The 24,359-nt window shown below is 43.5% G+C and overlaps 1 protein-coding gene and 1 non-coding gene across 10 annotated transcripts in view; one reads left to right on the forward strand and one right to left on the reverse strand.

Annotated features, from left to right (window-relative positions):
* Nucleotides 1-2,520: 2,520 nt before the first annotated feature.
* Nucleotides 2,521-24,359, forward strand: part of BCL2L13 (BCL2 like 13) — a 48,013-nt gene continuing 26,174 nt past the window's right edge. For 5 of the 9 annotated variants that reach the window (XM_027968055.2, XM_027968058.2, XM_012175613.4 and 2 more), the window contains exons 1-2: nucleotides 2,521-2,668; nucleotides 10,663-10,833. In XM_027968055.2, the coding sequence (XP_027823856.1) occupies nucleotides 10,713-10,833 (121 nt within the window). In that variant the 5' untranslated portion in view covers nucleotides 2,521-2,668; nucleotides 10,663-10,712. Of the gene's footprint in view, nucleotides 2,669-10,662; nucleotides 10,834-11,706; nucleotides 11,845-17,089; nucleotides 17,198-24,359 lie in introns of those variants that run through there. The other 4 variants (XM_060413538.1, XM_060413539.1, XM_042248251.2 and 1 more) reach the window with 3 other exon arrangements.
* Nucleotides 7,371-7,442, reverse strand: TRNAE-UUC (transfer RNA glutamic acid (anticodon UUC)). The gene has a single exon. It is a non-coding gene; the product is annotated as a tRNA-Glu (tRNA).

A 24,359-nucleotide genomic window follows, 5' to 3' on the forward strand; every position in this document is an offset into this window, starting at 1 on the left:
ACTTGCCCCTTGGCTTGTTTATCAGTCTTCAGGTCTCAAAACATCCCCTTCTTAGAGAGAGCTTTCCATCAACACCCTCTCCCCATACTTTTCTACTCCTGTCCCTTGTTTACTTCAGGATACACCACAATTATAAGCTCCCCCCCCTTTTATTTCTATGTTTTTATCTGGTTTTTCAACAAAAGTGTCAGCTTCACAACAGAGACAATGTCATGGTTTTTCCTGGCATCCAGCACACGCCATGGCCTGATAATAGTAGGCATTCAATAAACTGATGAACAAGAATAAATAAAGTGAATGTAATTAGAGTTTAGATTTTATAATCACATCAGGCTACAGTCTAGGACTCTGTGTCACTTAAAATCTGTTGGGAAAAAACCCCAAAACCTCTGAAAATCATGAACTGCTTGTGATTAAAGTAATTTCTGTAAAAGAATGACATTATTTTACCACTGTTTGCTGAAAAGACTATCCCTTCCCCCACTGGTCTCTGCTGCAAAGCAATGAAAGACCATTCTGACCTTTCAATTCCATTGGCCTATGTGCTATCCTTGTATACATTCAAAAACTTTTTAGAAAAGGGGTGAAAACAAACCCTAGAGCTGAAAACAGTCCAAAATTTACCTTACCATATATCAAATTGGCAACCTACTACACAGAATTATTTTACATGACTTTTTAAAATTTACATAGAATGAACTGCATATGATTTCGGACACAGGAGCAGTAAGCAGCAGCGAGCAGAAACAAAGGTCCTAACCACTGGAAAACAGGGACTAACTAACTAGTTAAGAATGAATTCAGGCGAGGAAGGTAAAAAGTTTATTGAAAAGAAAAGTACACAGGGAAAGGCACACAGGGGAACTCAGAGAGAGAATGACATGTCTTTGGTTAAGCTTAAATCCTTTATAAGGTGGCAGTTTTCTGGGTCTTTGTCTTCCCTCAGGCTGATCATCTCGTTTGTCCCCTCAGGTTGATTTGTTTCTGGACCCTCCCCTGGGGTTCGCACGCACACCTTGGGCAAGACTGATCTCAAAGTGAAGGCTTCTGGGAGAAGCAAGACTCATTATGGCCTAGAATTATCCCTTGACTTTTTACCCCAAGGAGCCTTTCTGGTGTATCACTTGTCCCCAAAATACAGGAGGGGCAGAGATCTCTTAATCTTTTACTGAAACAGGGTTTTGACCTTCTTTGTCCTTGCCATATTATTACCCTGATTATTGCTATGACTGTTGTTACTTCCATTTTGGAGGGCAAACAGGAGGCTGATTGTAAATTCCTCAACTGGAGCCCACCTATCTCTTGTCTCAGGGAAGACAAACAGGAGACTAGTTTTAAGTATGTAATCTGAAGCCCACTTCTGCCTGCCTCATGAAATGCAAATAGGAGGCCGTTGTAAACGTCAACCTGGAGCCCATCTATCTCCTTCCTCACATAGACTTATGAAGTACAATTAGATGCGTCCTGACACCTGTGTGACCACTATACTAAAAAGACTCTTTTCATCACCCTAGTGAAAGCTCTTTTCTAGTCAATCCCACACTCTGAGGCAACAGTGATGATTTCTTTTTAATCAATTAACCACTGGTTAATTCTGCCTGTTCCTGAAATTCATCTAAATGGAATCACAAAGTATGTATACATTTTTAGGTCTTGCTTCTTCGACTCAGGGCAAACCTATCCGATTTCACTGCCAAGGCACCACCCGAGTCCTCAATCACGCCGGCCCAAAGCCTCCTAGGACACTAACTCCAACCCTCTTTCGGATTCCGCGACTCACCCTCCCATCAATTCAGGTTTTCATCACTTCTTTTTTCACAACTTTACTGAGATATATACTTCACATACACTTCATCTTCTTGAAGTCTACAACTGAATACAATTAAATGGCTTCAAGAGTATCCAGAGCTGCTCAACCACCAGCACAATCAACCGAAAGACATCTTCATCGCCCTAGAAAGAACCCGCTGACCCCACTAGCAGGGACACTGCCCAAAGGCCTTCTATTCTTCGGCCCCTCCTCCGGGCCGTCAGGCATGCAGACACCGTGGCTCCCTTAGATTCCCTCGCGGGGCTGGTGCTAAAGCGCGCCTTCCTTGCGGCGCTGAGCCGCCCCCACTGCCCCGCATCCGCTCCGCACCCTCGAAACCCAGATCCCCAGTGCTGCTGGCCGGTGTTCCCAGGACCCGACGCTCCGTCAGCCGGCTCGCCTACACACACGCTGCGCCTGCAGCTGTTCCCGCAGGCTTTGCCCGCCTCCGCACCCACGACGGTGGGCCCATCCCAGGCCGCCTCCTTCTCAGCAGCCCGCGGCCGCCGCCGGCAGCGGAACCATAGAGCTGCTCTCCAAGTGGAGAGTAGGCCAGGAGAGGGTGGTCCTTCCGGGTCACGTCTGCGAGAAAGCGGGTGGGCCTTCACCACCAAACCTCTGTGGTCCAGACTTCCGCTCCGGAGGGCGGATCCGCCCCCTTGCGGCGCGCCCGCGCCCCGCCCCAACGCCGGCGGTGACGGAAGCACGCCGGGGTGACCTCACCCGCCAACATGGCGGCGGCGGTAGATTAGGGCAGCGGGTCGGAGCCGCCGCCGCCGCCGCCGCAACCGCGGGTTCGTGTGTGCAGCACCTGCCGCCGCCTCTTTCACTTCTTCGGGTTGCAGGGGCCTGAGCCAGGTGAGGGGAGTAGGGTCGCGGGCAGGCCGCGCCGGGCCCTCTCCCAGCGCCGCCGGAGGTGTCCGAAGGCCGACGCGGGAGACGGAGTGAGAAGCTGAGGGCGCGAGGCCAACCCGCTGCCCCGCAGACTTGCTTGGGCGAGGGTGGGCCTCGGGCGAGGGGTGCGTGCGCGGGGCTCGAGTCTTGGCTCCCGCCCGCTAGCCGGGTCGCGGCTTCTCCCTGAGGTTCCCGGTCCCTCTCCCGGCGGCTCCGACGCCGCTGTCATTTGCTGTTATTATTATTTCACATGTTCGGTTTTCCCACCCGTGGAGACACACGGTTCTCTCTAGGTGGTCTCTCCCTTTGGTCTTTCTCCCACCATCCCAGGGCGTCCCTGAGTGTTTTTCCTTCGTGCTCGAACTTTCTAGGCCTAGGCTTGCCCGCAGGTCCTGGGCCCTGGCCGCCGCCCTGCGGAGTTTGCCCGCTGCCAGCACGAGCGCCGTTCCTCGCGGGGCCAGCTAGCTGTCTCTGCAAGTTTTAAGCGAAACAGACGGTCCCCTCCCTGCTTCCTTTTTTAATTTTTTTCTTTACTACTTGGAGCAAAACAAACAAGTCCTGCGAAACTGTCAGCGCGATTTCCCCGGGAGGTTTGGTCCAAACCAGAATGCTGGTCTATGCCCTGACTTGTTGTGTGACCTTGGATGAGTTGCCACACCCTTCTAGTACCTTCTTTTTTTTTTTCCTTCAGTCACCCAGAAAACTAAGCAAGTGTTTCTGTTGATAGTGAACTGTTGATACCTCACATATGCAGCTGGGTAAACTTAAAACACCGTAAATTGCAAATATTTAAACCTTTGTGGAATTTGCTTCGCTTGATAATAGACCGTTAGGGACTTTGAAATCCTTTTACTCCAATTGGTTAGGTACCATTCTCAGGGTTTTTTTGTTTTTTTTGTTTTTTTCTTTCCCAAATGATGAATTTACTTATGCCGTCCTGTATCCCTGTAGCTGAGTTCTGTTGAAAGATACATGTGGTTGAGTCCAACCTGTTTTGTAGAGAAAAGGTGCTGATTACCACATCAGTTACTCAATATTTACTCTGTATCTTATTCGGCTAAGCTTTTAGGACAGGTGATTTGCAATAATGATTGTTTTAGGAATATGTTTCTTTTCTGAAACATTTTAGACATGCAAAACAAGTTTTAACTGTGGTCCTGCCGTCCTGCTTTTTTATCGTGGTTTTTCAAACTTGATTTTGACACATATCTTATTCCACATGAGTGTTCACCAGGAGTTACTAATTAATACGTATTAACAGGGTTCAAAGGAGGGGGTTATCTTCAGCGTAGCTGATTTTTTTCTTTAAACAGCTTTATTGAGGTACCATCAAGCCGTGCACGTGTATAGTTATGGACTGTAGAACTGTCATTGCAGTTTTCAACAGCTGCGAAAGAAACTCTGTGCCCGGTAGCAGTCATTCTTTATCCCCACACTCTCCTGCCCAGGCAGATCTGTTTTACCTTCTGTCTCTGTAGGTCTGCCAATTCTGGATATTTCATAGGAACAGAAGTATACAATATGTGGGGTTTTGTGACTAGCTTTTTTCATTTCCTGTTGTAGCAGGTATTGGCAGTTCATTCCTTTTTATGGCCACATAATGTTGCAGCGTATGAATAGACCACATTTTACAGATTCACCAGTTAATGGGCAGTTATTTCCACTGTTTTGACCGTTACATGCTGCTGCTGTGACCATTCATGTGAACTTTTTTTTTGCCAGGAGAGTGTATGTTTTCTTTTCTCTGTCATATACTTAGGAGTGGAGCAGAGAAGCTGACAGTTACATCTCCCTTTTATGCATATTATCTGCATACATGGGAAGCCTGATTACTTACTGTGAAAGTCAAACTACATGTTTGTGGGGAGAGTGAGAGTGAGGCGTTACTCTGTAAGCACGTTATCTTCGTGTGCCAGCTGCTGAGTGGAGACGTTTGTGGATGGCTCTTAACACAGGATTGAACTGACCTCTTCAATTAGGTGTGTTTCAGTTGGAAAGTGATGATGTACACTAAAATAATTTAGTGTCTGCTGAATTTTAAAATGAAATGCTTAGTTGAGTTTCTCAGTTGGACTCAGTGAAATTTCTGCGGTTTCACAATATTTATTAGGATTATGTAACTTTTCTTTGGGAGAAACTTCTAGAATTCTGCAAGAACTAATAAAGTATGGATTAAAAAGATGAAGTTAAAAAGAAAAAAAGTGAAGTTATTGGAGTTCATGTTAATTTCTGGAGCTTTAAAAAACAGTCTTTACTCAAACCACCAATGGGACTGGAGTCTGGGAATCAAAAACTGTTAATTTCGTTTATAACTGAATTATCTGTGGTCTCTCACATTTCTCTTTATACACTGGGATTATAGATCTACTCAACTCCATATGGGAGTATTTAACAATATAATAAGGTTACCATTTTATTTCAGTGGGAGGAAATGGTCTTAAAAACAAAGCTTCCTAAAATAATATAAATACATCATGTTACATTGTAATTGTGCTTGTATTAACAGTTCTGTGGGGTTAAGAAATACAGTATAGGTGTGATATTCTAAGTCAGTATTTCTGAGGTGGGTGTTAGAAGTTTGTCTGTAATAGCAGCCAAGGTGGTGATGATGAGCCAAGATTGGGAAACAGCTGCAAGACACCCGAGTTGCTGCATATTTGCTTCTCATAAGGTTTTAAAGCAGAATCTAATGGTTGCTGTAGGCGTTCTGGCTACCCTTCAGACAAAATACCCAGTTCCTACACTGCTGTCCTGGCGTTTGCACTGGTCTTCATAGTAGAAATCCAGTTTTAGGGAAAGCAAACTGTTTATTGTGAGATTGTGGGTGTGACATTGTTAATGAAGGATTGCCTATGTATAAACACGGATTAAGTTACCCTGGGCTTCCTCGGGCCATCCGTCTGGCTGACAGCTACCTGTACCTTGAGAGAGGAGCAAACTAAAGGTGTAAGGCAGAGAGAGAAACGGCTGGGCAGCACAGCTGTATTCAGTAGCTTGTTAGAATTGTGCAAAAAACAGGAGTTTCTGTATTGAAGAGCATTCTTGTGTGTAATCATTTCTTGACACCAAGAATACTCACACCTACTTTGAATTCGGTGTTCTAGATGGAATGTAAAGAGTAACAGTGGCTGTGTCTTTCTCATCATTGGAAAGAAGCTTGAGCTGTCTCAGACAGGAGCGTCCTCTGGTGGATGAGGTAGTAGTGGACTGGACCTGAGTGTGGTCCCCTGCTTCCAGGAAGACTAGCTGCTGGGCTCAGAGCACGTGTCCTTTTCCTTTAACCTGTCCCCCTCCCTCCCCGCCACCACCCCATTCTCAAAATTGACGAAATTGCTTCTTTCGCTGCTATGGGCGTCTGATATTTGGGACATTGCCTTGTTTTTCTACCGTTTCTTCCCATTGTCATTCGTGGGAGTATTTTCACTTCTGTGTCCTCTCACGCCGCACGCTGCCAGGCTTGCAGGAGGTGTGTGTTGGAAGGGTGCAGCCCTGCGAGGTCAGAACTGAGGAGAGTGCTCTCCGCCAGGTGGTTGTGCTGTTCACCATCTCTTCTAATTTTCGGCAGATAAATTGTCTACTTCTGTCTCTTCATTAATAAAGTTGAGACTGCTACTTTTTCCTTCCGGTGTGGAGGATTTCTGTGACATTTTCTGTGACAGTACTTCAGCAGTGGAGGTCTCGTGCAAGGGGAATTTGTGGTATGTGTTAGAAACGCAGGAGCCCTTGGTTCAGCATGCTGACTTTAGTCTGCATAGAGTGTGCCAGAGGCAGTGGGTGCCCTGTTCCCAGAGCACCCAGCAGGGGGGCTGAGGGTACACTTGGCATATTGTCGGTGCCTTTGAGAAATTGTAACCGAATACAAGTGCACTGGGCATAAAATAGCATGTCTTTTTAATTGAAGTTGATGTGTAATATTATATGTTAGTTATACAGCGTAGTGATTCCAAGGTTTTAAAGGTTACACTCCATTTACAGCTATTATAAAAATTGGCTATATTCCCGGTGTTGTAGACACATAGTAGTGTTTCTGAGGTCTGCCTGCCCCATCAGTTGAAGGAGCTGCCCCAGTGCTCTGAAGCTGGCAGCTTAGGCAGAGTTAGAGGAGCTGGACGGATATTTTAACCTCTGGGTGTGCTGTGTTTATGACTAGGATGTCAGACACACATGTGAAGCTTAAAGACTGTATGTTAAACTGAAATGACTTAAATGTGTGTGACCGTCTTCTTCCTTAGTGTGAATCAGTAAGTGTAACAGAAGCATTCATCAACCATGTGGATGTATGGCTGCTGACATGTATACTACGGCTGAGGACTTCCTTGTGCATAGGATGGGGAGTTTGGAAGGTGGAGAATTATGAAGTCATGACTAAGATGGCCTTTGTTATTCAGTCGCCAAGTCATGCCCAACTCTGGTCGGCTTTATGGCATTTATGGTTAGGCAGTTGGGATTTCTAAGGAAATTTGAAGAGCGCTAGATTAAAAATCCTAGATGCTTCGTCTGTAGCATCTGGGTTGGTGTGTAATTAAAAGTGTCTTCAGAGATGTGGATTTCTGATAAATACAAGGAGTTTTTTAAAGAATTCATTTTATTGTAGTATAGTTGATTTACAATGTTGTGTTAATTTCTTTCTCTTTTTTTCCCACACCATGTGCCTTGTCCGATCTAGTTCCCCAACCAGGGATTGAACCTGGGCCAGGGCAGTGAAAGCACCAAATCCTAACCACTGGACCACCAGGGAATTCCCAATATTGTGGAATTTCTGTTGTTGTTCAGTAGCTACGTCAGTCCAGCTCTTTTCGACCTCATGGACTGCAGCGCACCAGGCTCCTGTCCTTCACTATCTCCTGGAGTTAGCTCAAATTCATGTCCATTGACTAGGTGATGCTATCTAACTATCTCATCCTCCTTCGTCCCCTTCTCCTTTTGCCTTCTATCTTTCCCAGCATCGGGGTCTTTTCCAGTGAATCAGCTCTTTGCATCAAGTGGCCAAAGTATTGGAGCTTCAGCATCAGTCCTTCCAGTGAATATTCAGGGTTGATTTCCTTTAGAATTGACTGCTTTGTTCTCCTTGCTGTCCAAGGGATTCTCAAGAGTCTTCTCCAGCAGCACAGTTTGAAAGCATCAATTCTTTGGTGCTCAGCCTTGTTTATGGTCCAACTTTCACATCCATACATGAGTACTGGAAAAACCATAGCTTTGACTAAAGGGACCTCTGTTGGCAAAGTGATGTCTCTGCATTTTAATATGCTGTCTAGGTTTATCATAGCTTTCCTTCCAAGGAGCAAGTGTCTTTTAATTTCATGGCTGCAGTCGCTGTCCGAAGTAATTTTGGAGCCCCAGAAAATAACGTGTCGCTGTTTCCACTTTTTCCCCTTCCATTTGCCATGAAGTGATGAGACCAAATGCTATGATCTTAGTTTTTTGATTGTTGAGTTTTAAGCCAGCTTTTTCACTCTCCTTTTTCTCATCCCCATCAAGAGGCTTTAGTTCCTCTTCACTTTCTTCTATTTGAGTGGTGTCTGCATATCTGAGGTTGTTGATAGTTCTCTCAGCAATCTTGATTTCAGCTTGTGATTCATCCAGCATGGCATTTCACATGATGTACTGTGCATAGAAGTTAAATAAGCAGGGTGACAGTATACAGCCTTGTTGTACTCTTTTCCCAACTGAACCAGTCAGGTGTTCTCTGTGGTAATTTCTGCTCTACGTCACAGTGAGTGTTATGCATACGTACACATTCTTTTCCATCGTGGTTTATCACAGGGAGTATACTTCCTCGTGCTGTACAGTAGGACCTTGTTGTTTATCCATTATAGTGTAGTTTGCATCTGCAAACCCCAAAGTCCCGATCCACCCCAGCCCTCCCTCTGCCCCCTCGGCAGCTGCACGCCTGCTCTCCGTGTCTGCCAGTCTGCTGCTGCTTTATAGCTGAGTTCACTCGTGTCATGATTTAGATTCCACATATAAGTGATGGCATGCAGTATTAGTCTTTCTCTTCTGAATTATTTCCCTTAGTGTGATCATCTCTAGGTGCATCTGTGCGGCTGCAGATGGCATGATTTCATTCTTTTTTATGGCTGAGTAATATTCCAGTCCATGCATGCACCTGTGTGTGTGTGAGTAAACACAACATCATTTTTATCCATTCCTCTGTCAGTGGACATTTAGGTTGCTTCCACGGCTTGGCTATTGTAAACAGTGCTGCACTGGGTGCCTGGATAAATACAAGAAATTTGATTATAACAAATTCTAGAACATTCATCTTTTTTTTTTTTAAATTTAAAGCATTATTCAGAAGATGAGTACTTCTTTGTTCCTCTTAACAAAAACAACTGAGACTTTGCAAAGGTTAAATTTTGTTGTTGATTTCCTCTGTTCCCCTCTCTTTCGGAACTTTACTTAGTAATTTATTCCTCGCTCTTTTTATTTCTCATCAGCTTTTGCTGAATGTAAGCGTGCTTAAGTCTCTTTCATTGTGACAAAATTAAAGAATTGTCAGACCCTTTGTCTCTGTTCTCAGACTCCTTTCTCCCCTTGAAACTAGACTTTTATGTTCATTCTTTTTAATCTCTTTATATAGTCACCCTTTTATTCTGTGTATTTCAAATTCTCCATACTTTCTTTCATTGTTTATTCATTTATCTTAGTTTGTTTAGTACAGATCTTAAATTTTGTCAACATTCCCTGTCTCTTTTTCCTATTATTGGTTATCTGAATGTTTTTCTTTTATCAGATATTTCTTAAGATCTTAAAACAGTCTGTATCATTGCTTTAAGTAGAAAACAATTGTTTGGAAACCTTAATAAAACACTTTGGTTTGCAGTGACTGTTACGATACATAATAGGAGTTAAAAGATACAAACTGATCATGATATAAATAAATCCTGAGTTTGTAACTTGCAGCCTGGTGAGCATAGTATGTATAATTCTGCATGATATATTTGAAAGCTGCCAAAAGAATAGGTCTTTAAAACAGGGGTACGTGGTAGGTAAAACAGTTGGGTACAGGTAGAGAAGTGGAGTTGGACTCGCATTGATTAGGGTATAAGTTAAAGTACCTCCTGAAGAGATTCGGAATAAAGTTGACTTGAGGAAGAGTTCAGAGGCGGGCGGTAAAGGCGGGCAGAGCGGCTCTGCTCCGCAGCGCCATTCAGGGGCCCAGGTCTCTCCTGTCTTGTGCTGCCCCCTGGAGAGGTGTCTGCCATCGTTGTATTTCAAGTCCAGAGAGGAGGTGAGAGGAAGTCTGCAAGGAGAGGACACCCCCTCCTCCCCACCCTCCGCCACCACCCCATTGCACACACAGCTTCTCTCACTGCTCAGGCTCAGACTAGTCGTGTGGCACACGAAACTGCGGAGGAAACGGCAGGTGTCACCTGCAGCTGCACACCATGGACCCTGCAGGAATGTGAAGGCTTTAATAGTAGGAGAATGAGAACATATTGGCTGGGGGCTGGTGCAGCGTAAAGAGAGGGCAGAGCTACTGTTCTTGCCACACAGGTGAAAGTAGGGTAACTGGGGGAGAGAGAAAGGGAAGTGTGCTTTTGGCCTGAAATCTGAGTACATGCATTCCCACTGTAAGTAAACTGAAGTTATGTTTTTTAAAGATTACCAAGGATAAGTATGAGAAATATTTATTTTGGTATTTAGTTGAATGGTTGGAGTTAATGGGAGAATGTATTGGCATGTAACAAACTTAAAAAAAAAACACTTTATTTATTTGACGGCATCAACTCTTAGTTGTGGCACTCGGGATATTCCGTTATAGCTCAGGACTCTCGAGTTGGACTCTAGTTGTGTTGTGAGAGCTCAGTTGCCCCTGGGGCATGTGGCGTGTTAGTTTCCTACCAGGGGTGGAACCAGGTCCCCTGCATTGCAAGGTGGATTCCCAACCACTGGCCACCCGCGACATCTCGGTGTGTAATGAACTGTACACTAAAAAAATACTCTTCTGGTTTTAGGTTTTGTACATCTGTAAGTAGACTTTTTCGGAGCTCTGCCGGCCACCCCCATGGCGTCCTCAACTACCGTGCCTCTAGGATTTCACTATGAAACGAAGTACGTGGTTCTGAGCTACTTGGGACTCCTCTCTCAGGAGAAGCTGCCAGAGCAGCATGCTTCCTCACTCCAAGGTATCGTCTTTGGCTTGTGGTTGAATTAAGTAGTAATAATTAATGTGTGCCAAAATGTGTGTCTGAGCACTGTATAGCCATGGCTATGAGTCTGAATAATGCTATCAGCTCTTAAAGACTGACACTTCACTCTGTCCCTTCCCAACCCCTGATCCATTCCCAGAAGCATGACTTTTAATTTTTTTTTAATAGCTTGATTTTTTTTTTTTTTGGTTGCACCACTTGGTTTGAGAGGACTTAATTCCCTAACCAGGGATTGAACCTGTGCCCCTTGCAGTAGAAGCATGGATTCTTAACCCCTGGACCACCAGGGGAGGCCCACCAGCTCAATATTTTGAATGATTGCCATTGGTAGAGGTAAAAAACCTACTAAATACATGTAAATAAATAGAACTACATCTGCCTTTGGAGATTTCCTACTTAACAGGATACAGATTAGAATTAAATAATTATTTTTGAAGTTTATAACAAGTTCTTAGAATTATGTTTTTTCAAGGATATTAAGTTTCTTTAATTGAAGTATAGCTTGTTTACAATGCTGTATTAGTTTTAGGTGTGCAGCAGTGATTCAGTTATAGGTAAATGTCAGTTCTTTTTCAGATTCTTTCATCTTCTAGGTCGTTAGAAATACTGAGTATAGTTCTCTGCACTGTACAGTAGGTCCTTATTTATCTGTTCTTCATATAGTAGTAAGGATATTAGATTTAAACAGTGGATTAATCTCTCAGACTTAGAGAGTTTGTAGCACAGTTCTTTGTACTGTATTTTAATTTGCCAGACGAAGCTTGCTAGAGTCTGAGTCAGTCTGCCTCGTTAAGATGTAGCATCATTTTCTTGAGTATTCTCATCATGGATTTCACTATGGCCATGGAGGTCGTTCTCTTCTGCTGTTTTAGCTCAGGAAGTGTCCTGCCGAGATTCAGAAAAGATGGGACCCCGGAGCCATCCCAGCTACAGGAATGGCCAGCGACGTCTTAACAGAGCTTGGAAATGCCGACACACAACTCGAGGGTGTGTTGCGTTTTAAACATCAAATCATAGTTTGAATTCACTGAGCTCAGTAGCTGCTTACACAAAATTACATCAAAATAGCTTCAAAGACACGATAAAAGAAAATTTTTTTCCTACTAAAATTTATTATTTAAATAATATACCAAATATTTAATTTATTATTTCCCTAAACTCAGACAGCAGCTGTTTTACTTTCTGTCGTCTTCTGATATTACTCAGTATTCGCATAGTTTTCAAGAGCTTCCCAGGAGGCACTAGTGGTGAAGAATCCACCTGCCAGTGCAGGAGATTCAAGAGGCCTGGGTTTGATCCCTGGGTCGGGAAGATCCCCCAGAGAAGGAAATGGCACCCGACTCCAGTGTTCTTGCCTGGAGAATCCCATGGGCAGAGGAGCCTGGCGGGCTGCCGTCCACGGGGCCACAAACAGTGGACGCGACCGAGCGCTGCTGCAGGATTTTTGAACAGTTGTAACAGTTGATCACAGTGATTGTGGTGATTTTTTTCCCCCACCATTTTATCATGTTTACATGTTTTTGTATTGTATCTCCATTATTGCATGTCTAAACGTTTCCATCTTTTTAAACATCGATAGACTGCGATACAGTTTTTGGTTTACCACAGGACCCCTTTTATCTAGGTCACTAACACTGGTAATAGGGCTTTTACTGAAGAAGTCAAGGCAAGAAGGAATTCTTAACAAAGTGGTTGTTACAAGAAGTTTTAGTTAAAATGTTAATAAATGTACATTTACTTAGTAATTTTGGTGTATGGTCAAGGCATTTTTCTTTCTGAATATGAATCTGTTGATTGGAATTCCATGTCCTCTTTCTACCATAAACTAAACTTCCATATCTATTATGTGCACCTTAAAATTTATGCTTAGCATGGAGTAAGCACATAGAAGCATTTGTAGTTTCATTGAAGAGGTGTTCTAGATTTTCATGATTTTTTCCCCTCTATTACAGTTGTTTCTCTCACAGCTAACTTAAGGTGGTATTTTTAAAAGCAGCTTCACAAAACATAGTTTTGCTTTCAGCAAGCCTCACTACATATCATACTTCAGTGATATCTGTAATTTTAAGTCAGTTATACCATTTCAGTGACCAGTATAACTTTACTGGTTATACTGTATACTGGTTTACTGGTTATATTGGATCTACCTACCCCTACCCCTGACCCCAAATTGAAAGCGCAGAGTCCTAAGCACTGGACTGCCAGGAAGTCCCAGTATTCCCAATATAACAGATAGCCTGGGAGAACGGTAACTGACTCTTGGCAGGCACACGCCCTGAACACGTGTGCTGGCTGGCGTCTACCATCTGTCTGCATGTGCTCAACCTGCAGTGGGTCTGGTAACTCAGCACATTATTTGTAGAGAGGGTAGTGAAGAGCAGTTCTTCATGTTGCTTCCCCCTACCGCTAATGGTTATTTACCTTTGTAAATTGTCCAGAGTCAAACTGCAGAACCAAAAAGGAGCGAGCAGTCATGTGGTCGCTGCACCTGCCTAGTTATTTCATTGCCAGCCATGGAGAGGGCTCGATCCGAGGAACTTAGCCTTCAGTTTGTCATGCTCGGCACACACAGGGATGCTGGGGCTCCTGCAGGCCACCCCTCCCAGCCACCCACCCCTCCAGTTTACATGCAGTGAAAGCCATCCATTATTTCATGTAACACCTGATTAAGGTAATTGTCAGCAGAATCTCAATTAGCATAACAGGGATAGTAATTTTGCAGTGTTGACCTCAGCACCCCAGACTCAGTCAAGTGAGTAAGTCCCAGACAGACTAATTGGTCTTTTTTCAGATAATCACTTCCTTTCTTTAGGCCATGCTATGCGGCAGGTGGGATCTCAGTTCCCAGACCAGGAATTGAACCCACACGCCCTGCATTGGAAATGCGGAGTCTCAACCACCTGCTCTCCAGGCTTGAAACATTACAGTCATCCTTTACCTCTCATCTCTGCTTCCTTCCTCTTTCTTTGTCTACTGTTGTTAACTGTTAGAGTTCTGTGACAGTTCTCCCATTTTCCTTTAAATCCTGCCTCAGGATTTGAAAGAAATGTCTCCTGATTTTCCTCCTTCATTTCCTGTGTTCTCCATCATGTAATTTGAAGGCCACAAGCAAGCTGCACTTGCTCACATCACCTCTCACATCAGGAGCCCACAGGTGCTCTTTTCCCTCAGTCTACCCTGCAGAAGGCCCCGTTACCTGTTGCGTCTCCTGGCGACTGTCGCTTTAGACTGTCAATGAGCCGTACATATTCCTACTAATTTGTTCACTTGAGCTGAGTTGCCCCTGTGACAGTTGTTGTTGTTCAGTTGCTAAGTCGTGTCTAACTCTCTGCAAGCCCATGGACTTCAGCACACTAGGCTTTCTTGTCCTTCACTACCTCCCGGAGTTGCTCAAACTCATGTCGGTTGAGTCAGTGATGCCATCTAACCATCTCATCTTCTGTTAACACATCTTCTCCTCTTTCCCTCAGTCTTTCCCAGCCTCATGGTCTTTTCCAGTGAGTCAGCTCTTTGCATCAGGTGGCCAAAGTATTGGAGCCATAGCATCAGTCCTTCCAATGAATATTCAGGGTTGATTTCCTTTAGGATTGACTGGTTTGATCCAAGGGACTCTCAAGAGTCTTCTCCAGCAGCACAGTTCAAAAGCATCCATTCTTAGGCACTCAGCCTTCTTTATGGTCCAACCTTCACATCCATACATGACTATTGGAAAAACAATAGCTTTGACTCTACAAAACTTTGTTGGTAAAATGATGTCTCTGCTTTTTAATACGCTGTCTAGGTTTGTCATAGCTTTCCTTCCAAGGAGCAAGCATCTTTAATTTCATGGCTGCAGCACCATCCGAAGTGATTTTGGAGCCCAAGAAAATAAAATCTGTCACCGTTTCCACTTTTCCCTATCTGTTTGCCATGAAGTGGTGGGACCAGAAGCCATGATCTTGGTTTTTTGAATGTTGAGTTTTAAGCCAGCTTTTTCACTCTCCTCTTTCATCCTCATCAAGAGACTTTAGTTCCTATACTTTTTGCCTCTAGGGGTGGTATTATCTGCATATCTGAGGTTGTTGATGTTTCTCGCAGCAATCTTGATTCCAGCTTGTGATTTATCCAGCCCAGGATTTCGCTTGATGTACTCTGCATATATTAAAGAAGCAGGTGACAGTATTCAGCCTTGTACTCCTTTCCCAGTTTTGAACCCATCTGTTGTTTCATGTCCAGTTGTAACTGTTGCTTCTTGACCTGCATACAGATTTCTCAGGAGGCAGGTAAGGTGGTCTGGTATTCCCATCCCTTTAAGAATTTTCCAGTTTGTTGTGATCCACACAGTCACAGGCTTTTGCATACTCAGTGAAGCAGAAGTGGATGTTTTTCTGGATTTCCTGTGACAGTGGTTCCTGATGATTCCCCAGACCTGTTTCTCTTTCTGTCTGAGGCATGAAGGAAAGTGCATCTAAGCAGGGCCATGAGACTGGTCCTAGCCAGTGGAACTCAGGTGCTGGGGTTTGTGTCACTTCCAGGCTGTGGCATTTAAGGGCCAGTGTGCCTTCTCCCCATTGTGTTTCCCTTGCCTGTGGTGTGTGTAGGCTGATTGAAGGGGGAGAGGTGTTCCCTGAGTTTGCAGTCACGGGAGCACACCGCCACCCGCAGGCAGGGCTGCTGAGTCACTGTAGGACACAGTCTTGCCTCCAGTCCCCAGATTAGATATGGCGCACACGCACACAGGAGGGATGCACCTTTGGGTTAAGTTGCTGAAGTCACCGCCTTTATTTATTATTGCAGCCTACGTTCCTGTCCTCATTAGTGTGTCTCCTCTGTATGCACATTAGGGTGACCAGCTGTCCAGTTTGCCCAGGCTTGAGTAAAACTGGGAAAGTCCTGGGCAAACTAGATGAGTTGGTTACTCAAATACGTACATATGTTCCCATCTACCCAGATTCCACTTACTTATGATGTTTTTTAACTGTAACAAACTTCACGGTCCACAAAAACCAGGCCTTTTCAAGCCCTGTGATTTATTAAGTTTGTAAAGACCTACGCATTTATGTGAGCCTGTGTTAATCAGGTTTTTTCCTTCTGCGTGAGCGTAGAACTTTTTTCTACCCAAATCTTGTAGATCTGAGAGGTTTACCTGCTTTGATGTCTCTGTTTTGCTTTTGAAATTTGGTTGTCACCCTTGTATTGCTTCCTTAAGCCCAAGTACACAGTACTGTATGTAAATGCAGATGTGTGTGGGCTCTAACTGCTGTCTCTGCTGCTTTGCTCTCCAGTTTGTTATCTGAAGCCTGAGGGAGTCTCCCTTCTGTGCCCTGCTGTTATAAATAGAGCCTCTGCAGCGTGCATTGGTGCAGTGTGGTTAGGGTTTGGTTTCAAGTTCATGAAGCAATAGGTGTGAGAAAAAGAGGCTAAAGAAGGTGGCCCTATCATTACTCAATATTTCTGTCACATGAAATGTCTTTCATTTTTTCCTCAGTGAGTCATGTGCTGGGTGCATAACTTCTCCTTAAATAGTTAACTCTGTGCTTTTCCAAACGTTGTCAGCTCGACTGGACTCCATTAGTTTGTGTTGAATGTGTTCAACGTTATATATTCTGACTAGCAGAAGTCCTGCCGATTTGTGTATGTGATCCCAAATAACAACTTGTTACGTCCAACTTTGCTTGTATTAATACAGAGCACCCTGCTGTTGTAGTCATTAATAGGGATTCACTAAGACATGTCTTAGGTTAGGAAGGAGAGTAGGCTCGTGTCTGTTGATTAGTAATGTGACTGTTGAATGCATGTCGTGGTGCTGGTTGGCTGTTCATCCAGCAGTAAACACTGATCCCCCATTCTCCTCTCCCCTCCCCCTCTAGGCAGACACTGTTCTCCTTCTGTCTCTCTGAGTCTCACTGGAGTGAAATCGCAGTGTCTGGCCTCTTGTGTCCAGCTTGTTTTGCTTAGCGTCGTGTCTGTCAGGGTCACCTGTGTCGCAGCATTTTTCAGACTTTTGCTCCTTTTTAAGGCTGACTCTGTTGCCTTGTGTGTAGAAAGCTTGTTTTGTTTACCCATTCATCTGGCTGGTAGACATTGGGTTGTCTCTGCCCTTTGACGGTGGTGAGTAACGCAGTGATAGAAATTGGTGTACGGATGGTCTGAGTGTCAGCTCGCCATTCTTTGGGGCGTACACCCAGGTGTGAAATGGCTGGGTCATCCTGCGCGTAAGTGTTTTGAGCACATGCCACCCTTTCTTCCCCAGGTGCTGCATTATGTTACAGTCCAGTCAGCGGTGCCCAGGGGTTCTGATTTCCCCACGCCCTCACCGGCATTGCTGTTTTCTGCCCTTTTGTCGCAGTTCTCCTAATGAGTAAGAAGTGGTATCTCCTTGTGATAGCTCATTTCTTTTTATTGCTGAGTGATATTTCATTGTGTGGATGTACCACAGTTTGTTTATCCATTCACCTATTGAAGAACATCTTGGTTACTTCCAAGTTTTGGCAGTTACATATAAAACTCTGATGAACATTCTGTGCAGCTTTTGTATAGATGTGAGTTTCTAACTCACTTGGATAATACAGAGGAGCATGATTGCCAGAGCTTATGGTGAGAGTATGCTTAGCTTTGTTAGAAGCTACTAAGGTGTGTTCTAAAGGGGCTGTACTATTCCCACCAGCAGTATAAGAGGGTTCCCATTTCTCTGCTTCTTTACCAAATTTGCTGTTCTTGTTTTAAAATAGTCTTTACTTACCTGGCAGCACAGGGCCCTAGTTGGCTGTGTGCAGGAGTTGAGGCATGTGGCCTCTTAGTTGAGGCATGTGGCATCTAGTTCCTTGACCCAGGATTGAACCCACGCCCCCTTCATTGGGAGCACAGAGCCCTAGCCACTGGGCTGCTGGAGCAGTCCCTGTTGTTCGTATTTTTTTGCTTACAGCTATCCTGGTGGTGCGCAGTGGTAGCTCCCTGTGGTTTTAATTTGCAGTATTCTTGCCTGGAGAATCCCATGGACGGAGGAGACTGGTGGGCTACAGTCCACGGGGTCGCAGAGTTGGACACAACTGAGCGACTTCACTTTCTTTCACTTAATATCTAAAGATGCTGAACATCTTTTCATGTGCTTAGTGGCCATTTGTATAATTGGAGAAATATTCATATACTTTGTCCATTTTAAAATTGGGTTATTTGTGTTTCTATTGTTAAATTGTAAGAATTCTTTATAGCAGACCCTTATAAGAGATATATACATATATATAGTTCCAGATAGTGTCTTCCATTTTGTGCTTTGTCTCTTCTCGGACATGTAGAAGTTTTAAATTTTTAATATAATCTTGTTTGTTTATGTTTTCTTTGATTTCTAGTTTTTTGGTGTTATATCTAAGAAACAATTGCCTAATCCGGGTCACACATATTTTCACCTGTTTACTTCCAAGAGCTTTACACTTTTTAGCTCTTCAGTTTAGATCTTTGATCCATTTTGAATTAATTGTTTTATTACCATTCAGGAATTTTTAAAAATTTTAAAAATTGAAGTTAGTTGATTGACAATGTTGTGCTAATTTCTGCTGTACAACAAAGTGAGTTAGTTACACATATATGCATTATTTTTTAATATTCTTTTCCATTATGATTTATCCCAGGAGATTGGGTATAGTTCCCTGTGCTGTACAGTAGGACCTTATTGTTTGTTGAATTAATTTTCTTATGTGAAGTATGGGGGTCCAGATTCATCCTTTTATGTAGGAATATCAAGTTGTTCCAGCACCGTTTGTTGTAAAGCCTATAGGTTTCTTCATTGAATATCTTTTTACCCTTATCAAAAATCATTTGACCTTAAATATATGGGTTTATTTCTGGCTCTCAGATTCCGCTTGTTTATATGTCAGTTCTTACACCATTACCACATTATGTTGACTGCTTACAGCTTTGTAGTAAGTTTTGAAATTGTGAAGTATGAGTAATCCTTCACCCTTGTTCTTTTTCAAAATTGCTTTGACCATGTTCTGTCTTTTGCAGTTCTGTTTGAATTTCAGGACTGAGTTGTCCATTCCCAGAGGCAGTTGGAATTTTGATGGGATTGCACTGACTCCGTAGGTCAGTTTGGAGAGTATCACCATCTCAGGTCAGCTTTCAGGCCAGTCTTATAATCTGATCCCAGGTTCTGGTTCAGTTCCCTATTCCTGGGGTTGTGCGCTTTTTAAGTTTCTTCTCGGGTCTGTGAGGAGCAGGAGATGTTTGATCCTGACTACTGTGAACCCAGACTCTGAGTGGGTGCTCACTGGACTTTCTTGTCTAGTCTGAACATCTTCATTCCTGTCAAAACAAAGATCGTGGAGCACTGCCCCACACCTGCTGCACCAGGTGCTCCATGGGGCCTGGGAATCGGTGTCTTCACTTGTTGCTTCATTGTTGCTTAATATTCTCTTGGTGCTTCTAATGTGCCCCCATTTAGGGAACCATAGATTTAGAAAACATTCTTGCTCTCAGAGGTCTAGGCCATACATAAAACTGTTCTAAGCTTGTTGATCTGATACTCATTTGAGTGCCTTTTGGGGCTGGAATATGATGGTTGCTGAGTCACCTGACCCTTTCTTTGACATTGAGGTGGGTGGGATTTAAGTGTGATAAAGTTTGTTTATCTTTGAAATATTTTTCTGGATTTATAGTGCAGGATTTATGCTACATTGGTCCTGTGTGTAGCTCTGTGCTTTTGAAAGTCAGGGTGGAGTGGGGGTTGATTAAAAGAAAATCAGTGACTCTGTCTATGCCATTGGTTAGCTGAAGAAATAGCCTTTTGTGTCCTGACAGCGGTAAACTTTCTACTGGTTTAGGTTTCCACATGGCTTATTATCAAGTATGACAGCTTGTCGTGTGTGATTAGCGTCACATTAGTCTCATGAGAATAGGTACGCCTTTAATCAGCTGCTTTCCTTTAATCTGACAGGATGAGGCGTATGGTAACCAAGACATTATTGTCATTTTCTTTGTGGCGTGGTGGTGGTATTGGGAGTGGTGTGATGGGTGTGGGGATGTGTATATGTTTTAGGCATGCAGAGTTTCCTAAGAGGCAGATGGCAAATAAAGCATTCATATATTCCTTATTTTTAATTCATTATACTTCAGAAATTGTAATCATATGTTTTTGAATTTAGTAATAATGTTTCTTATCAGAATATCTACTTTCTAATCTGATTTCTGTATAATTTATTTGTGCCTGGGCGAGCCATCTAAATTTACTAAGTCCCATATTCTTTGTATGAGATGGGTGGACTAACCTGACCTTTTCGGATCTAAAATTCTGTGATTCAGACGTTGGTGAAGACCTTCGTGAACATGAGATGATGGCTGAGGTCTTACTCTTGCCATCCCTCCTCCGCAGTTTCCTCTGTCACAGGCTGGCACCATAAATGTTCTCGTTACTGTCCTGTGTGTGTGGTTGGCCTGTATTCCTACTCTCTTCCATTAAATGATTACTCTTTTTCTGTATTTCTTTTAACCTTTTAAAATATTTGAGGTAGCCTCAAAATATGCTGATAACTTTTACAAATCCGTCTGAATCTGTTAATAAGTTTCATTCTGTTGCCTCCTTTCTTGTGTCCCTTCTTCCCAGCAAGCTTGTCGGGTTATACATTGTAATCCTTTGAGTCTTCATCACAGAGACAGTGACAGCTGTTGATGTCAAGTATTTGTGTATTCTTTTAGTCTTTACTTGACACAAGTCTAGGACCAAGGGACTAGCTCAAATAGTTTGTAATCAGGTCAGACTGATGATGATGAACTATAAAATCATTGGTACAAGACAGTATATATTTAAGTATTAGACTGCGTGGCACAGATTAAATGATGTACACGTTCAGTGTCAATGATACGTAAGTAGTCAGTGAAGATACTGTGGAAAAGTAGAGACTTAAATTCGTCCTTGCAGGGAGTTCCCTTGTGGTTCAGTGGTGAGGACTTGGCACTTTCATTCCTGAGGGCCTAGTTCAATCCCTGGTCAGGGAACTGAGATCCTGCAAGCCATGTGGCATCGCCAAAAAAAGAGAAATTGGTCCTTGCAGGGTGGACAGAATTAAATAACCAGGAAAAGGAAGAGTCCAGGTTAGGTAAAAATGCCTTTTTTTGTTAGTGAGTAAATTGGCAGTGAGTGTCTACCGGTGGGAAGAGGAATTAATTTTTTTAAATTTTACACCATGTGTCATTTAATGTGGCTTATAATTAGGACATAATGGAAGTAAGTAAGTTGTAATGAAATCAGAATAGGAAGACTGTACGTTTCCATAGTGGGAGCAGCAGATCACAGGTATGTTGTCTGCAGGGTCCTGTACAGTCGTCTTAGCACTGAGCAGTGAACTTGGTTCTGAGGCAAGGCCAAAGCAAAGTGGAGGTGGGCAGTAGCTCCTCCTGTCCCTGGGAGCGTGCTCCGGGATTCTCATGTGGTGCCAGATGCTGCGTGTTCCGTAGTAATGGGTGGGTAGTTTACATGGTCTGGACACGACGACTATGACTCAGGTCTCAGGATCCCACCAGATTTCATCACACTAGTCAGAATGGTGTGCAGTCTAAAATTAATAAATTTTGTTTCTAAAATTTTTTGTGCAGTATTTGGGACTGTGGCTGATGCGGTTAGCTGAACCCACAAAGGGAACTACTGTATTTAGTTCCCAGAAGCAGCTATTGCTATTTTAAGGGGAATGTTATTCTTTAAGAGAATTGTTTTTCACGTAGAGCTTTATTACATAGGACACAAAGAAATGCAGTAGAAACTGTCAATATCAAACACAGTGTTACATTTCAAAACTCTTGTCTCTGTGGAATTCTGGATAAAAGCTAAGGAAATGGCACTGAAGTGCACTCAGTTGAAACAGATAGTTGATACCGTCTGGGGATTTTTCTGATGATCCAGCTTAATTTGAGGATAAATTCTAGAATGCGTGGAATGGAGGTACTGCCTCTTATGTGAGGAAACCTTATAATAAGTTTATCTGGCAGGCTGTATTGACTGGCAAGAGTCTATTTCTGAGTAAGGACAGGTCAGGAGCAAGCTAGCAGATATTGAGTTTGAGATGATTTTGTATAACTTAAAGGGCTGACTCAAGCTTTTCAGCCTGGTGTTTATCCTGCTTCTGTTGTGGAATTATGTTTGAAGAATTTTTCTTAAAAGCACTGTGTTTGCTGTAGCTCATGGCAGTGACTGACCAAAATTCTTACATTCTTGAGCATGGCAGAGATTATTTGAGCCCGGAGGAAGTCTGAAGTCAGGTCCCTTAGAGATAGGTCACATTGGGAAAGGTAGAACACCAGGAACCTTCTGGTATTTAGGACTGTAGCTTCCTGGTGAAATGTATCAGATGAATTTATTGTGAAATGTACCCTTATAGTTAAAAAGTTAACTTTTCTTCTGCATTTTTTGATACAAATTAATTAAACTCTGTTGGACATGTGTTCAGGAAAAGATACATTTTAGTTTTAGATCAGTTGATATTAAACCCTAAGCTGTTCTCTGTTGCAGCAGTTGGAGAACAAGAGTAACTGCTGGTGTTGAAGCAGATGCTTCGGCATGACGTAGACTGAAGTTTATTCCTGCTGCACCAGACTTGGAGTGTACTGAAAGCAGGTTCTGCGTGAACACCGTTAGTTAGGGGTCCATGGGCAGCTGATTCTGTGCACACTGTGCAGCGTTAGCAACGTTTAGCGATTCAGAAGGGGTGGAGAGTGGGGTCACTGTCTGTGGAGTGTTCTTTAATTTTGGCTGCCTGGGCCTCTGCTGCCTTGCAGGGCTTTTCTCTGGTCGCAGCGCTCAGGGCTGCTCTCGAGCTGCGGTGCTCAGGCTGCTCGTGGCCGCAGAGCGCAGGCTCAGCACTCGCTGTGCGCGGACTCGGTCGCTCTGCAGCATGTGGCATCCTCCTGGACCAGGGGTTTAACTCGGGTCCCCGCATTGGCAGGCGGGCTCTTAACCCCCGGACCACGAGGGAGCCCCCTGTTGAGCATTTTTGATGTGGTGGAACTTACCTCTTCGCCCTTGACAGCTTCCCTTTGTGACAGGTATTGTTTTCCTGTGTCAGTAACAGCATGGGTTCGAGAAGGCTGTTTTCCTTGCCTGAGGTCCTGTGTAATGAACTGGAGTGCTTGGCTGGAAAGCTTTCCTTCCCCTCTGTGGAGATGCCTTCCAGAAAGCCAGAAGGAAGAGAGAGAGTTTCTTTGAAAGAAATAAGATTGACCCACAGTAAATTTCTGATTTGTGTTTGCCTTATTTTAATAATGTTGCATGTATTTTGGAAGTCACTTTACTGACTAGTGTAGTTATATTAGTGCCATTGTAGAGCCGTCTGAACTACAAATTACTTTTAAAAGGAAAGCCTGTTTTAATTATAACCAACTTTAGTTTATTATAAGTCTGTCTGTCCCTGACATACAAACGCTGTTTGATTGCAGTCAGGTAAAGTACTTCAGGTAGTCAGACTTACATAGCAAAAGCACAGTGGTGGTTGCCAAGGGCTGAAGAGAGGAGGTAATGGAGAGTTACTGTTTCATGGGTCTGAATTTTCGGTTTTACAGAATGAAGAGTTCTGGAAGTGTATGGCAGTGATGGCTGCACAACATTATGACTGTATTTAATACCACTGAACTGTAGACTTAAAAATGATACAGATGGTAAAATTTGTTAGGTGTATTTTACCAGAATAAAACAAAAAGCCCATATGCCAAGATAGATTTTTATGCTTGACAAGAATTTATAAAGATTACCCTCCTCATAGGATACATTGTCTTCAAATTTTGCATAAGATTGTTTTTTGTTTTATGCACTTCTAAAACTTAGCAGCTTTATTAGGAATCATTAACAAAAGTTGCGTATATTTAAGGTATATAGTGTGATGGTTTCACATAAACATTCATTGTGAAGTGATCGCCACAAGCAGGCTAATTAGCGTTCTTTTTTTTTTTTTTTTAAATCATCCCCACTCCTCTCCCTTCTGGTAGCTACCTGTTTGTTCCCTGTGAGTCTGTTTCTGTTTTGTTGTATTTGTTCATTTGTTTTGGTTTTTTTTAGATTCCATATATAAGTGAAATCATACGGTATTTGTCTGACTTCTTTCACTTAGCGTAATATCCTCTAGGCCCATCCATGCTGTCACAGATGGCAGGATTTCATTCTTTTTAGTGGCTGAATAGTTCAGCTAGGTTCGGTTCAAAGAGTCCGAAAGAGTCGCAAAGGGTCGGACACGACTGAGCGACTGAGCTGACACCCCCCCCCCCCCCGTCCCCCCGTGCTCACTGCGGCACTGCTGACGGTCATTAGGCCTGGGAACACCCTCAGTGTCCGCCAGCAGCCGAATCAGTGGGTGAGGAAGGTGTGGTGCACAGACAGGACGGAATGCTCTTCAGCCTTGCGTCCTGTTCATGGGCTTCTCAAGGCAAGAATACTGAAGTGGGTGAGACAGCTGGATGGCATCACCGACTCAATAGACACGAGTTTGAGTGAACTCTGGGAGTTGGTGATGGACAGGGAGGCCTGGCGTGCTGCAGTCCATGGGGTC

The sequence above is a fragment of the Ovis aries genome, chromosome 3, assembly GCF_016772045.2.
Source record: "Ovis aries strain OAR_USU_Benz2616 breed Rambouillet chromosome 3, ARS-UI_Ramb_v3.0, whole genome shotgun sequence".
In the NCBI taxonomy this organism is placed as follows: Eukaryota; Metazoa; Chordata; class Mammalia; order Artiodactyla; family Bovidae; genus Ovis; species Ovis aries.